Source organism: Ciona intestinalis, unplaced genomic scaffold (assembly GCF_000224145.3).
Source record: "Ciona intestinalis unplaced genomic scaffold, KH HT001129.1, whole genome shotgun sequence".
Classification (NCBI taxonomy): Eukaryota; Metazoa; Chordata; class Ascidiacea; order Phlebobranchia; family Cionidae; genus Ciona; species Ciona intestinalis.
The window spans coordinates 2,090-18,308 of record NW_004191450.1 but is presented as its reverse complement, the minus strand read 5'-3'; the positions used below and the strand labels follow the sequence as shown (position 1 = coordinate 18,308).

General features: G+C 33.9%; 2 protein-coding genes and 1 long non-coding RNA gene across 4 annotated transcripts; 1 reads left to right on the top strand and 2 right to left on the bottom strand.

Moving 5' to 3' along the window:
- Positions 1–50: 50 nt before the first annotated feature.
- On the bottom strand, positions 51–5,912 carry LOC100183716 (b(0,+)-type amino acid transporter 1-like). Its single transcript, XM_026840124.1, has 11 exons — positions 5,706–5,912; positions 5,365–5,501; positions 4,734–4,956; positions 4,019–4,201; positions 3,756–3,889; positions 3,338–3,472; positions 2,966–3,065; positions 2,437–2,537; positions 1,872–2,021; positions 855–1,023; positions 51–674 (listed from the first exon to the last, which is right to left on the bottom strand). Exons 1-11 carry the CDS (start codon positions 5,746–5,748, stop codon positions 610–612), a joined length of 1,440 nt encoding a protein of 479 aa, XP_026695925.1. The 5' UTR covers positions 5,749–5,912; the 3' UTR covers positions 51–609.
- Positions 5,913–7,619: 1,707 nt separating this feature from the next.
- LOC108950885 lies at positions 7,620–8,697 on the bottom strand. Its single transcript, XR_001975394.2, has 4 exons — positions 8,570–8,697; positions 8,449–8,512; positions 8,359–8,394; positions 7,620–7,754 (listed from the first exon to the last, which is right to left on the bottom strand). It is a non-coding gene; the product is annotated as an uncharacterized LOC108950885 (long non-coding RNA).
- Positions 8,698–12,597: 3,900 nt separating this feature from the next.
- On the top strand, positions 12,598–15,222 carry ci-galp (galanin-like peptide). 2 transcript variants are annotated; one of them, XM_026840123.1, is made up of 6 exons: positions 12,598–12,784; positions 12,948–13,038; positions 13,436–13,511; positions 13,713–13,757; positions 14,093–14,170; positions 14,985–15,222. In XM_026840123.1, exons 1-6 carry the CDS (start codon positions 12,600–12,602, stop codon positions 15,065–15,067), a joined length of 558 nt encoding a protein of 185 aa, XP_026695924.1. In that variant the 5' UTR covers positions 12,598–12,599; the 3' UTR covers positions 15,068–15,222. The 2 variants fall into 2 exon arrangements, with proteins under 2 accessions (XP_026695924.1, NP_001265894.1); NM_001278965.1 differs by having other exon boundaries at positions 12,739–12,784; positions 14,985–15,217.
- Positions 15,223–16,219: the final 997 nt, after the last annotated feature.

Genomic DNA, 16,219 nt, shown 5'->3' with positions numbered 1-16,219 from the left:
ACGACACGCATACGATTATCAACAATCTAGCAGTTCTATGTCACGAGTTATAGATACCACATTATTTATTGTATTTTAACATACGCATAGCACAATGTCATTTAAAAATAACAGTTGAGTTTAAAATAATCCGCTGAAGAATCGACAAAGAAAAACATCCACACATTGAAGTATTTTGCGTTTAAACAGTTAATACAGTGAGTAAAGATAGTGCTTTGGGAGATTGGAAGATAGAAACTTGATCAGACAAAATATAAAACACATTACACATATTTTAAGTCGGTTTTAGAATGAAATGTCACATAAATATTATTAGATGAATTGGTCAGATCCATATAAAATACAATACTCAGTCAGTTTTAGAATGTCACAGAGAGAGTATTAAATGAAAATACAATAATACATACAGTGCTACTGCTAATCACAACTACAATTTCAAAACATCAAAAGACTTTTCACAATGTCTTGTAGTACACTAGGCGTTACAACATTAAGTAACTTAAAAGCTGGCTAGAACGTATATCATATAGCATGAGATCCATTTAGACAATCTCTTAACGAAAGTTAATAAAACTTTTACAGTTTGTACCGAAATATAAAACTTTTATCTCAGACGGTAGTTTCTTCAGGTAAGGAAACCATTAATGTCTTCTGCAAAAATATGTTGAAATTTCCTGAAAAAAAATATTATCATCAAAACTTTTCATTCAAAACAAATCTTCTGTAAAAATGTGTTCATATTTTGTAAAAAAAAGGTTTTCGTTAAAACTTTACACTTAAAACAAAACCATTCAAAAAATTATTAGAAATTCTCTATTTAACAATTAAACAGTTTGTTTTTTAAACATACTTACTTATTGCTTGGCTTTTCAACTTAAAATGCACAAATGGAAAGTAAAACACAAGTCCAAGTAAGATTGTAACCACAGCAATTAGATATTGTATTTGTGGGTCATCTATTATTGGGGCAAGCACTAAGCACAAGGAAGACAGAGAAAATATGATCGGAATGGGTAATGGCACCTAAGGATAAAGTGAATGTGTATTAGATATATGTGAATTAAAGTTAAATTAACCATCCTGGCCCCGTGGAACAATTGTAGGGCGTACTCTATTTTAATTTTTTGTGGGTGAGGTCCTTATGAAGCATCTGGGATTTAGACCAGATTTGACCACCAACACCCCGGACTGCAAGGGCGTACTAGGCGCTGCTACCGCTGTTGATTTGTCCTTGTGCTTGTGTAAGACAATTAGTGGCAGTTGCTGCAACCCAGTGGTCACTGATAGGTTGTTCAAATCGTCAGCCCGACATAAAAAACACTATATTCACCCACATAATTACAACTCATAAACGGGCACGAAGTATAGAAAACAGAACATTCATGTTATAAAGACCGTAGTTGTCCCGCCATGAGAAGATAACAAATTAGATACATTCATTCAACCATTAACTTAATTAAATTAATCATTAACTTTATAATAAAACTTAATCAAAAAGAAAACATTGTAGGTGGAATCTAATGGCCCATTCAAATTAACATTAAGATTAATTGCATTAACTATACAGTCAAACAATGGATTGTTGTGATTTTATTCATATTGATCCAGTTGGTAAAAATTTAATGTTTAAAACTGTAGTTTAATTATTCCCTTGGCTCAATGCAATTAAAAGAAATATGCACAATTCATTGGCAATATTTGATTTGTTCAATAACGCTTTTTTTAAATATATTTAAATATAAAACCAGTGTTTTTTTAAATGTTGAATAAACCAGCAAATTTTATGTATGTAATGTAACACAGGACTTTTTATTAAATATTTTAGTAGTTTTATTTTAATAAAACTTATAACAAACAATTAGGAGTTTTACCTTAACTGGTCTAGGTCGATCTGGCATTTTGTATCTAAAGTACAAAACAGTGATGCAAGTGGTGAAGTAGAATGCCCATGTTGCAAAACTATAGTAGTTCACCAAGCTATCAAAGTCATTTGGAATCACCATTAGCAATGCAATTGTGCCCTGCAAAATAAATGTGCATTAAAAATCTCCTTGATTTTGACCAGCAACCACGCTTATTTTCTTCCCATTAAATAATAATATGTTTGTAACTGTAAACAACTGTGGTTTTGTCACTATATCCTGTCTTTTCATTTAAAATACTTCTACATCTTCGCTACTGTAATCAAAGGGACAAATAAAGTTATTATTGTATAGTAGGATGGGGTAGATGGGACACCATTTATCCTATTTTTCGTCCCATTTAGTAGTAAACAAAAAAACATTCAAAAAATTATATAACCCTGTCCTAGCGGCTCCCATGGACCATTGTTAATTGTTAAAAACACAATCAGGATATTTGGAATTTTTTGCTAAAGTTGTCCTATCTTTCCCTCACCTACTATATTATATTACAAGTATTTGAATATGAACTTACATTCAGAATAACTGCAGGTGCTGGGGTGAAATGTTTAATATGAACCATTGCTAAAACTTGATTGAAATGTCCTTCTCTTGCGGCAGCATACGATATACGACCTGCACCATTTACACGCAAGTGTTAATGAATATGACAATAGTTATCTAAGGGTAAGTGTTAATGAACATGACAATAGTTATCTAAGGGTAAGTGATCATTTTGATGCATTGATGGTTGTGATTCTGGACTTAAAAAAAATTAGCATCAAAGCAACAAATACTATCATTCCCAGATGGCTTACAGTAAAAGACACAGTCATTTATAACAAGTTAAACAAGAGAGCATTTGAATTATTATGCAACAAGTACAATAAACTAATACAACATACCAAACAAAAAAGAAAAAAATCAAACTATAGTATTTAGTAAACTATAGAAAAAAATCAAACTATAGTATAGTGTTTAGACTGTCAACTGCATTTCAAAGAATTTAATTTAGCAACTGCAATATTGGAAATGAAAACCACAGCTGCTCAAATCAACTTTACCAGCTGTGAAGCAAGAACCAACACATGTTCCAAACACAGATGCTGCAACTGAGAACGGGATAATCCAAACCATGAAACCTAAGACAACTTCGCCAAAGCTCTGAAACGCATATGTGTACTTGTAAGCAATCCAAAGCGTTGAGATAAATGAATGTAACTTATTTGTCCTCACATGGTAGGACAACAACAATCCTTATAACACAGCCATTCTGTTTTATACTTTTACCCGCTTGGTAGGTAATTTTGGAGTATTTTTTTTACTTTTTTTGTTAACATGTTTTATTTGTGATTATTTTTTTTAGATTTTTTTTTAACAGTTAAGGCTTCAATATTAATATATATACATCACGCAATGACGCAAATTGTACTCACAGCTGCAACAGCATTTGACGACAAAATTTCATCTAATGACATCACAGTAAGATAGGAGACGTTGGTTAAGAGGTAGAGACCGGTTACAATTAACATGGAGGCAACAAGAGCTCGAGGTAGGGTCTTGTAAGGATTCTGTAAATCGCAATTTGTTTGTTAGCGTATTAAAAAAATACTTTAAAAAAATCATTACATTAAAATCAAAAGCTCATAATACTGGCCAAGTTTACTCTAAACTCTAAAGCAACAAAAACAGTAAATCAAACATTGTGTTTACACAAAAACAGTGAATCAGTAAAAAAAGTAAAGTTAAAAAACTAAAAAGGTGGAAATACATGATAAAACTGTGCTTTTGACCTTTAGTTGTATGCATACCTATTCTATCTTCTACATATTAGCCTGAAACTGTACTTTGTACCTTTAATTCTTCTACTACATAGTTAAGTTGATTCCAACCGTCAAAAGCCCATAGACCTTGATAGAATGCAAGTGTTACTTCACGTACACCAGGTGTGGTCCCTTCAAATGAACTCTGGAAGTTTTGTGTGTAACCTGCAATTTAATGTTAGGTTTTTTTTGTAAATTAAGAAAACATAACATTACATTACTTTTACTTTTTTTTGTAAATTAAGAAAAAAAACATAAAATTCAAATTACTGCCTGGGAACAAAGCCTCCTTACCTTGACCAAGTCGTACGATTCCAGCAATAATTATAATAATCAAGCTTAGAATTTTTCCAATGCCGAAAAAAGTGACGACTTTTGTTGATAGCTTCACACTTGCACAGTTTATAAAAACAACTATGAGAATCAAACAAGCGGCCACAAGTTTTGTGGCGGATTCTGGGACGCTCTCACAGTTGCCTGAAAGTGACATTTTTATGATATTAGAATACTTGTTAATTTTAGTAAATATAGTACAAAATATTGTAGTATACTGTGAAACAGTGCACTAAGCCATTGTTTTTGGTAATACAGTATTTCCTGATTACCATAAATTCAACTTCCTCTGTATAATGGAGTAGCAAATTAATGTTATGTATACATATACCAATTCTATCCCCAACACACATTGTTGTAAAAATGTAAACTATGGAAGGCTATATCCTATATGGTATTCAATTTTACATATCCCCTTTTGAAACCACAGTAAACGAAACCAAAAAATCAAAAATACATCTGTATATTAACTAAATTAAAAGTAACAAATATCATACTGTTTCTTGACACATATTTATGTGTGCCTATTTCATTCTTTGTGTCTTACAATTTAAACTGTAGAATGTACATCATGTCATGTTTATCTTTGATTTTATAGATTTCGTTTTTAAAACTACATAAATCATATTTACTATTTTTTACTAAATTAAAGATAAAAAATAATGTCACTTCCCACCATAAGCAGGTGTTAGCGCATACTTTGCAAAAGTAAGCGATAAAAGGCACAATGATGAAGGCTTGAGAACAACTGTAGCTGTCCAAGCGAATAGATAAGCAGGTATGGGACCAAATGCTTCTAATAAGATAGGGAATTCTCCGCCAGACTTTGGGATCATGGTTCCAAGTTCGGCATAGCACAAAGCTCCAAATGTTGAAAGAACTCCGCAGAAAAACCATATCTAAACATATTTGCAAAGATTAAAATGTTGGTGCACATTATTAACCTGATTGGTCAATTTAAATTTGAAAGTTGATTCGAAATATATATTATATAATATAAGTTGAGATTTTGTCACACTGATAAAACAGTGTGTTTTATGTCCTGAAGACACACACACCCATAATGGTACCTTTATCACGCTACACACCTAGTATCCTTAGGTAATAAGGCAAGGATTTATATCAATATGGGGGCACTTTATGTTGTATAACAAATGGGGAATATAACAAATGTATAACAAAATTAGGCTGGTGGGTTAGAGGTTGGTGGTTAGGAATTATGATTTTGGAGGGCAGGGGCTAGTGGTTATATTTAGCAGTGTAGGGAAGGATTCTTCACTGACACCCAAATAAACTACATAACTTACAAGTAATCCAGCTCCCACGGAACCAGCATTGAGGAATACTCCCTTGGGGGATATGAAAATTCCAGATCCAATAATTGTCCCAACTATAAGACTGATGCCGCCAACTAATCCAACTTGTCTTTTTAATTTCAACTCTTCTGTGTATGTAAATTACAGAAAATATATTATTATTTATAAATTAAAATATTCAAAAGTATAGAAGTTTTTTATTCGGCAGTTTAAAAGCAAATATGATGTATTTATTGGAATATAAATTAATATTGTGTTATATATTGAAAAACGACGTCAAAATTGTTCAGCAAAAACAAGAGTAAACAAAACACACGTGTTGTCTTACGTACCAGGTTCGCTTTGCTGACTCGTCGGATTTTTGGTCTCCGACATTCTGTTGATCTTATTTGAAAGTGGAATAATACTATTTATAGGTGTATCCACTATTGGCAGCTTTACAATATATCTAGTAACAAATCCATAAAGTTAAACTGAACGCAATAGTGAAAAGCCTACTTCCTTAGTAAAAAACAATACGCACACGCCTTTAAAACGCCCTAAACTCGCTGTCTATGTTTAACCGTCCTTTGATTTTAATCAATTGCAAACTGCTGGCTACTGTCAAACTGCTGGTTGTCTCACGAAAATCACATGGCTGTCTCGAAGGAAAGTAATAAAGTGACAAGCAGCTGCGACGCAATTATTAGGCTACCATCTGGGCTTTGAATTATTAAAGAAAAGCGTTCAGAATTAATCCGCTGTTACACCAAGTATTGAATAAAAACCTACAAATAATATTTCGTGAGTTTTTCAATATATTTTTGTAAACGCCAAAACGGCGTTTCAGAAGGGTCGACGAATGCTTCCGTTATACTAAACAACAAATCCAAAGTTTACTTTAATACAAAAGAAGGACAATTGTTAACTTTTTACGAAGCTCTACTGCCTACATGCGGAAAGATTTAAACGAGTTTATTCTTCGCATTCGCAAATTTGTTTGTAAGAATAAAAGAATAAATGCCTAAACTGTACATCAATTTATTTAGCATTACATCTAGTACATGCATTCAAAGAAAAAGTTGTAACATCACAATTAAAAAACTGAGAGCCAATCAGTCTAAGACAACAGATAGATTATAAACATCATATTCGTAGGATCCTCTATAAAATTGCCTTCTGTAAAATAATAAAAAGATTCATATACCCTCATTGTTTATGTGACTGGCGTTGGTGGAAAGCCACTACGGCACGACAAGCCCCCAGCCAATGGTAGTGGGTTTCTACTTAGGTGAGAAACCCTTGCGGGATGTTACTGTCGTCGCAGGTTAAAGAAACCGCATAGATAAAAATGGCACGACGAATGCACATAGACAATGTGCGCAACAAAAAGATTAAAAAAAGTACAACAATGCGCACAAATATAAAAAGTGATAAAACATGCAACACACAGAACAGCTCACTCATACCAAAAATAGGGGGACAAAAATATCTACATTTATCGCGGACATATCATTGAAACATGAACAAAGAAATGGGGTTCAAATCCTGAAGGATAATCATACGCAGTGTACACCATATTGAATGTTCGACCACAAGAGGTCGAAGCCAACAACAGCTCCGCATGTCCCAAATCAAATGTTAAGTCGCCATGTTGATACCGCGATACTCTCGCCGTATTTTCACACAGTATATTAATCGCCCGGATATTACGCACAACATCGACCGTTACGAAACTGCGTCAGATTGCTACGAACCGCATTGACAGTGACCTAAATATTTACAGCGCAACAACCTAAGCGTGACGTAACTCAATCGAGATGACGTAACCGCGCCGAACGCAGGGTCAGGACAATGCTCTGACCCACCGTATCGACGTCATAGCATAATTGTGACGTGGCCATCGTCCCAATTACGCTACTTGACGTTGAGTTTATACTATATTATAACTTATATTGTTAATGGAGACGTTACATCAGGAATTTGAAATTTTAGGTAAATTGAATTACATTCATGCGTTGATATTATACTGCGCGTTAAAATTACTCGAGTATTTGTGTACCAACATGTCGTTTTTACCAAATAATTAAGAAAATACAGAATCGCTGGAAGATTCGAATACAGAATCGCTGGAAGATTCGATCTTTGCAAAAGAAACACTGAATAGGGTGTAGCCTACAAGAACAAAATCTGATCCAGCAAGATATCCGCCACAGTTTCATTGTATATATTTCACTGATATGCAAAATGCACTGTGTAGTGACTGACTAAAAAAAGCTGGCAAAGTTAGCTCCAGCAGAATTATAGCTGACAACACAACAGCGCAATCAAACACACATAACACAAAACTAAAAACCTCAAACCATATTTCCTTCAATGGCGTTTTCGTCTTTGTTCTTCGGCTAAACAATAAAACAAAATAGTTACGATACAAATTGAAAAAACGTCATATAGTAAGGTGGGGGAAGATGAGACACCTTTAGCTCATAATATCCAATTACCTTGATTGTGCTTTAAACAATTAACAACGGTTTGTGGGAGTCGTAAGGATACGGTTATATATTTCTTTGCATTATCCTTGCTGTTAACTACCAAATTGGACGAGAAAACAGAATGAAAAGGTGTCCCATCTTCCCTCACCCTATACTATAGCATATACATTCCTATAAAGTTCAGCATGAAAAATAAAACATTTTACGGTAAAAAACATTTATTTATTTATTTGTTTAGCAGCAACGTCCCAGGCTGCAATTAATGGTCTCCTTACGGATTTTATACACTGCCAGCCATACACAAAAATATGAAAAAATCACCTTCAAAGATACATCATAGTTTAATAAAGAAGTTGTATTATTAGACTACGGTTACGTATGTGGTAACTCGTTAGCGGGCACCATGTGCATGAAACAGAACACACCACGGGTAAAGACTGAAGATGCCCCGCTACCCCCGAGGCGAGTATAAATAGGATATTCTAATGATAAACAATAATGATAATTCATTTACCTTGTGCTTTTCTTCTGCAGCTTAGTGCCGATATTTCTGCAAAAATATAATCGGTAATTGTCTGTTTATGTATTATTATGTCATTATCACCTTCATTCTTCTTTATGTGCGATGGTCCGCTTAATCCTCTGTGACGTCACATATATATCATATTCTAAAAATAATAGCCTGTCACATAAAAGCTAGTTGAGGACAAAAACAAACAACTTACGAAGTTGGTTGTTCTGTTACGTCATCACCACTTCAAGACGTCACATCTCAAATTCTAGAAAATAGCATGGTGTACGTAACAATGCGTAATATGAATTAACTTACCAATTCTTTGTTCTTCCTACATCGCTGGAGCGCTTATAACACATACATATGATGAGCGCTTATAACGCGAAGATATGATATGCTAGTAATGTGCCTTGGAAAGACGCAAAACGCGCATGGGGGCCCATGAAATCAAAAACGTCGCATAACGCATGCGTACAAAAAAAACGAAACGTAACGTCGCAAGCGCGCAGTAGAGCGTAACTATGACGTGTTATTGCGAGCGTAAGCGAATACGACGCACGGTTAAGACACGTTGTCATTTGAGTGACGTATTACGAACGGATAAATTATGTAAACGATTTCAAGCCACGAGTGACGTATTTAGTTACGGAAAAATAAGCGACGTCGATTCCGAAAAAAAGTTGTCAATCAGAAATAAAGTAATAATAAAATAAGAATAATATAAACACAAGGCACAATACTATATACTGTATAATAACATTATAGCTATAATAACTTATTTTAAACATAGAATATTGGAATAGTAATATTTGCATAAGCAAACAAAACTACATTCATTCATTCAACTAGTTTGATAATATACTACTTAACTTATGTCTTGCAGGAGAAACAAATAATCCAACCAGCATGGTTTACAACGAGCTTCATCTGAAGTGACACGTCCTGCAACTGCAGCAAGTTAAAATGTTAAAGTTACAGAAGTGCGGTAAATCAAGAAAAGCGGGGAGGGTAATTAACATTGTTTGCGGGTCGAAATGAATTTTTTTAAGTGTTTCCTAATTTTTATATACTCTTCCTTTACTATAATATTTGACCAGCAGACGCTAACGGCACAGGGAACACTGCTCCCCATCTAAGGCAACGCTCAAAGCGAGGTGTTGTGTTTTGCTCCAGCAGCAGGATTAAAGATACGAATAGTTTTAAAATCGGCGCTTGAAGCTGTAAACTTATAGAAACTACAATCAAGGTATTTGTAGTTGACGTAATGAGGTCAAAATAGACTGTATATAAAAACAGAACATCTTTAAAACGGTGTCATAATATTGTATGTAGATTAATCTATACATCTAAACGTAAACACGATGGAAATTTGCTCTTTTTTATTTCGTGACATAGTCTTACTGGGAAAACACCTTAATTTCTATTTAGGCATTTAATTAACCACAAAGGGGATAAAGAAACCCATTGCCCATCGTAGCTACGTTTAAAAATTCCATAACGTAATAGTAAAATCCTAATTTTTGCAACGAATACTTTAATGACTCTACTGTCAAAATATGAACATTTAGAGAACTAAATTAACCACAAAGCTTTGGGCAATATTACCCAGAAGTGGCCCATAACGCATGTGGTAACCCGCAACCGTATAAATCTGTTTTTAATAAGAAGTAGCTATACCACACCACTTTCCACCAACGAGGTTACTTAATCCTGCATGCAGTGGTCTAATTATTTTGTAATCAATACGGTATATGCCGTGAAGGAATAAGTGGCATAATACGTCATATATGCCACCGCAAAGTTGACAGTTTTGATAAATTGGGCACTCCACAAGCACAGTCACAGTTCTATCATTTGGCAAAACATTCCCAAAAAGACAAATTGATTTTATTTGTACATTTAATACTGTGGGGTAAGATGGAATACTATGATATCTAAATATTCTGATCGTGTTTTAAACAATTAACAACGGTTTATGAGCGTCGTGAGGATGTATTGTTTTAATTCTTTTAATGTTCTTTGTTTGCTACCAAATGTGACAAGAAAATAGAAAAAAAGATGTCCCATCTTTCCCCACCCTACTATATAGTAATTGCATAGTACGTCAATACACAAACAAGACGTTATTAACATTTTACTCAAGGGTATTCACGCATTACTATTCTTGTTATTGCGACGATCAAAACAACAGTTCTTTACACGTCAACAGAAAATTGTGTTATTGAAAAATACAAAATTGTATATTATTAAAAATAGAAAAATATATATTATTGAAAACAGATAATTGTATATTATTGAAAAATGGGAAATTGGTTATTATTAAAAAACATAATTGTATATTATTGAAAAAGCAGAAAATTCTAAAAATTGTATACTGAAATGTGAAAACCAACGTTGCGTTTAACCGCATGTGGTATGGCGTCCACCGACTTTTATCTGTTTAAAACAGCTGCTGCGTATACGCTGTTTTTGGATAATCCTGATGTATGTTTATACCAATGTCGTTTGCGTTTTACGCACCAACTGTGCAGCCTGCTGTAGCCAGAATAAACTACGCGTTATTTAAAGTTTGGTTCATTATTTGAAGCCACAGTGCTATTGGGTAAGATGGGATCCCGTTAACACTTACGAGGATACATTTTATGCTTTTGTAAATATTCTTTGTTTATTACTAAATGTCAAGTCGTGAGGATACATTTTTATAATTTTGTAAATATTCTTTGTTTACTACCAAATGGTACAAGGAATAAAAATGCAAACATGCCCATCTTACCCCACCCTACTACCATGGCCTACTCAATGTATTGAGTAGGCCATGCTACTACATAGCAGGATTAAGGAAGACAGGACACCTTTAACACACAATATTTAAATATTTTGATCGTGTTTTAAACCATTAACAACGGTCTATGGGAGTCGTAAGGATACAGTTTTATGATTCTTTGAATGCTCTTTGTTTACTACCAAATGGTACAGAAAAAAAGAATGAAAAATGCCTATCTTACCCCACCCTACTATATATATATGTTAACTTCCATTGCTGCAGTATTCAGATACTAATAGTTGCAAATCAATTAATCTACCTAAAGTAAAGCACATAATCAATTCACAGAAGATACAAGATTATACAATCGATTAATAATAATAATAATTTGTATCAGAGATCTAAAACTTTTACTGCTTAAACATTTTCTCAAGTTTACGTTTTTATGTTTACACGGCAAGTTTAAAATCCAACAAACAAAATCTAAAGAAGACTACTTATTTATAAAAAGTAAGAATGGTTTGTGTAATTAACTTTTGTGGGGAGCAAACGTATTTTATAGAATATAGTGGAACAGATAAGAATCGGTCAGAGCAATTTTTTCTTTGTCTCGTTATAAACACGTATAATTTTTACGACGTTTAACCAATTTTGTTTTGAATATTTCCACACGATAACCGTAATAAGTTTAGCATTGAACGCCTCAGTAATTATAATTCGTGGCATTGTGCCAAGGCCGTAGCTACATAAACATAACAGATGTGTGGAATATCGCTATTTGTATTTCCGGCCAAGCATAAACGACATATGTCCCGAACACGCGACCTTTTATTTGCTAAATCGGTTTGTTCTATTTCCACGTAAAGAAAACAGACCTTGAGAACCCACCCCATGTGATTTGTAACTTATTTATACAACATTCAGATCCAATAAATCTGTCATTCTTTATCAGTTCGTCATATTATATGCCGTCTGTGGCGTATGAATAAATAGTAGGACAGTTTAAATAGTGTAGTAAGGTGGGGAAAGTGGGACACTTTTTCATTTTATTTTCTCTTCTCATTGGGTAGTAATAAAAGAACATTCAAAGAATTATCAAAACGTATCCTCACGACTCCCATAGACCCTTGTTAATTGCCTAAAATAAGATTGAGATATTTGAAAATTATGTACTAAAGGTGTTCTGTCTTACCCCGCGCTACTTTGAACAAACCCTTAGCAGTGATGTAGAAATAGCGCCAATTTAAGACATTTCAAAATGCTACTATAATTATATTTTGGCGTGCAGTGCAGTTGATCATACGGGGTGTTGTCAACATGCTTTTAAAGACTGCAATAAATTATTTATCGACGCGGAAAAAAACTTAAAGTCGTGAACTTTGACAAGGCGATAAAACGAACTAACACGTTCGGAATTTTAAGCAAAAACAGAAAATGCATTATTTAAAATATCTCCACAAATCAGTTCTGCTAATTCATGCGTGACGCCTATATGCCACTGACGTCAGAGATTGGAATACGACAACGGTGGCCTTGGGACAAAAAGAAAAAAATGAGCCATCTCCCAGGTCGGTTATATAAACCGCGTATTTTCAATATTTGGCACACCAACCTAAGAAACGATCACTATCGAACTAAGAAGCCGGTTTGCAACCTTAACAGGTAAATTTTGCGGCGTTGTTTTCCTACAAGTTATTTAAACTTAGATTTAAATGTTTTTTTTTCAGATTTATTTTCTTAACTTAGATATAAACATTAATATTTTTTATGGTATTTTAGCAAGGAATAAAAAGGTCAAAAAATTATAAAAAAAACATATTTTCAGATCAAGAAAAATGAACAGTTTCGGAAGATATACTTTCAGCCTCGCTGTTGTCCTTTATATTAGCATTGTTCTGTGCGCTGAGAACTCTGAGGTAAGATGTTGCTTATAAAATAATTCAGTGTGTTATGTAGATACGTTTTTTAGTTTCCCATTTTCTTCAGTTAAAACATTAGTTTTGATTTAATTTTATCTAACGCGATATATTGTTTGTTGCGTGTAACGACCAACGCCTTTTAATTTTTTGTCTAAAATAAGGTTTTAGGTTTATTTTCTTACCTTGAGAGTGTCATATGTAGCAACTGTTATTTCACCGTTACTCCCCGTCTTTTTGTCTTTTCATATAACTGCGAGATTCGTTACCGTCAGCAAATAGATCAAACAAAATTTATTCGGATAATACTAAACGTGAAATTAAAGGTTTACGTAACGTGGTTTAGTCGGTTTCTTTTGTATAGCTATATATGCTAAATTGCATACATTTTCTTCAGGCGGCTACCGCGAAACGCCCGTTTCGTGGGCAGGGAGGATGGACACTTAACAGCGTTGGATACAACGCAGGACTAGGTAAAACGACAAATTAATACATTTTCTGCCATTCCTTACAACCGTTCATGATTTATAAAATTCTGACAAAGAGTCCGAAATTACGTAATAAGTATTTTTCTAGATACAGTATTCTTCAATATGAGACTTATAAGGGCGGAATACTACTAGCAAGACTTGGATTTTTATCTCAAAATTAAAACTTATAACAATAAATTTCAGGAGCGCTGCGAAAACTGTTCGAAAAGAGGGACGGTTCTTCTCTAGGTAAGTTTTAACATTTGCCACCAGAATTCTTTTTAATTCGGTTACTCGCAACTAGATTTCATTATCGACTACTTAAGTCATAATTACAAACCAATAAAGACACTTTTGCATGCGCAGTATAGATTTATGAATAATGGAATTTTAATTGAACGATAATCGAAAATAAGTAACACATTTTAAGGTCGAATATTGGGTGTTAATCGCAATAACCTTACAGAATCCTTTGCCATCCTGATAAACAGGGTATATCGACAACCAATAGCAACTGTTATTCCTAAATTGAAGTTTTTTCGTTAACTTCAAACTTCTAACATGCGTTAAACTTACTTTATTAGATGTTGAATCAATGCCACTTGACAACGAAGAAATGGAAAACCTTGCTAAAGATTTTGCCTTGTTTCTCGAAGTAAAAGGTGAAAACAATGTTTACCTAATTTGTTTTTTTTATATTTCGACACGATAACCGTATAAGTAAATACAATTTGGTGCACAAAGTTGTCTATGGTGAGTTAAATTAGGTGTGAATCTGAAACCCTTCGGAAATCTGACCAGGTATTTTGAATGGAAAATTGTGCTATTGATTCTTGCCTATTAAAATATACTACTATATTTACAAATTGTACGTCAAAGCCGCAGCTGTATTCGACAGATGTTAAATTTCACTGGCCATATAGTATAGAACGGGGTAAGATGGGACATCTTTTCATTATATTTTCCTACTGCATATAGTAGTAAACAAAGAACATTCAAAGAAATATAAAACTTATCCTTACGACTCCAATAGACTGTTGTTAATTGTTTAAAACATGATCAGGATGTTTCAATATTATGTACAAAAGGTGTTCCATCTTCCCCCAAGCTACTATATCAATTAAAATACTTCAAAATATTTTCTATATTTTAATTAACTCATGGCATACTTTCGAAATTTTAATAACTCGTCAGTCATACTTGAAGTAATTGGTCCTTATTTGTGTGTATTTGCATATACATACCCTATTATTTCTTTGAAATTCATCATTAGTGGTAATAACTATACGCTCGATATAACTATACGCTATAATAACTATACGCTCTTTATATCAAGAAAATGCGACATGTTTTTGGAAGGCACTTATTTGTGTATATACTTATCATAAAGTTTGATATTTTGACTACTAACCGGATAAATAAGAATAAAGTCTAAAGCTGTATGTAGATTTTATTAAACCATTCATTCTGTTTCAGAGAGTGGACTGCTCGGTCCAAGAATGCTTCGTTGCATACTGTCTCGCAACGATCAAGTTATGGACAGTATGTCAGAAATGTAAAGTTCTGCTGGAGAAACAATACATATGAAACTATAGACTAATCATCACCATCAACTGGGTTCACTATTAGTCGTTATTAAGAATTCCATTTTCATGTTTATGTGTTGTGATAAAAGTTGCTATAATTAAATAAATAAAGCAAAAGCAAAATGTAAAATGTATTTTGAAAACGGAGCTGACAGGTCGCAAGGTATGGGATTTAGTTGTTATAGTAGGGTGAGGAAAGACGGGATACCTTTAGCACATAATATCCAAATACCCTGATCGTGTTTTAAACGATGAAGAATGGTCTAGGAAAGTCGTGAGAATATGATTTTATAAAACTTAGAATGTTGAAATGATGTCCCATCTTCCCCCACCCAACTATAGTTGAGGTTAAGGTATTAGTTCGGGAGTTATAGGGAAAAATAAACGCCAAAACGCGGTTTTAGAGTGTTGTCCTTGAACTGAAGTGGGCTGCAATATTACAGGGTCGTGAGGCAAGCACCGTGACTCATGCTTATGCATATTTCATTCCTGTACTGATAGTGCACGATAAAAAATCTGACCCCAATTTGACGTGTACCGTTGTGCATACACCTTAAAGCAAAACGGATGCAAATTGGGGTTATTTTGTTTAATGATAAGGCGTAACATCACACGGACATGCGAGTAGTGCAAATGAATAATTTAAGCATTAAATAACCTTTCTATTCAAAGGTTAAATTAACCAAAACCAATAAATCGGTTTCGCTTTTCCCCTGGGCATATCTCGACGAAGCTGTCTTGGCTGTAAGTATATAATATGAACGTCTGTCATGGCTGTCACATGCATAACAACAAGATTATTCCAATAAATCAGCGTGTTCTGACCGCTGAGCAGCACACGCATATCCCCATGGGACTTCAACGACGGTTTTTGTAAATGAACGCTAGGGGAGACACAGAGTTAAATGATGAAAGTAAATATAGTTTGAATCTTAGCAATAAGAACAGTTACTAAACTATCGCACAACGCGTGTCACGATAATGTCCGCAATAATCTGGAAAATATACTTCGGCAATGTATCACTTTTCTCATAAGATAATGGTTGCTAAAGGTGTCCTATCCCTCTCTACTATATGATATGAAACACAAAGAGTAGACGCACTCAACCCCTTGCAACGCAGCCC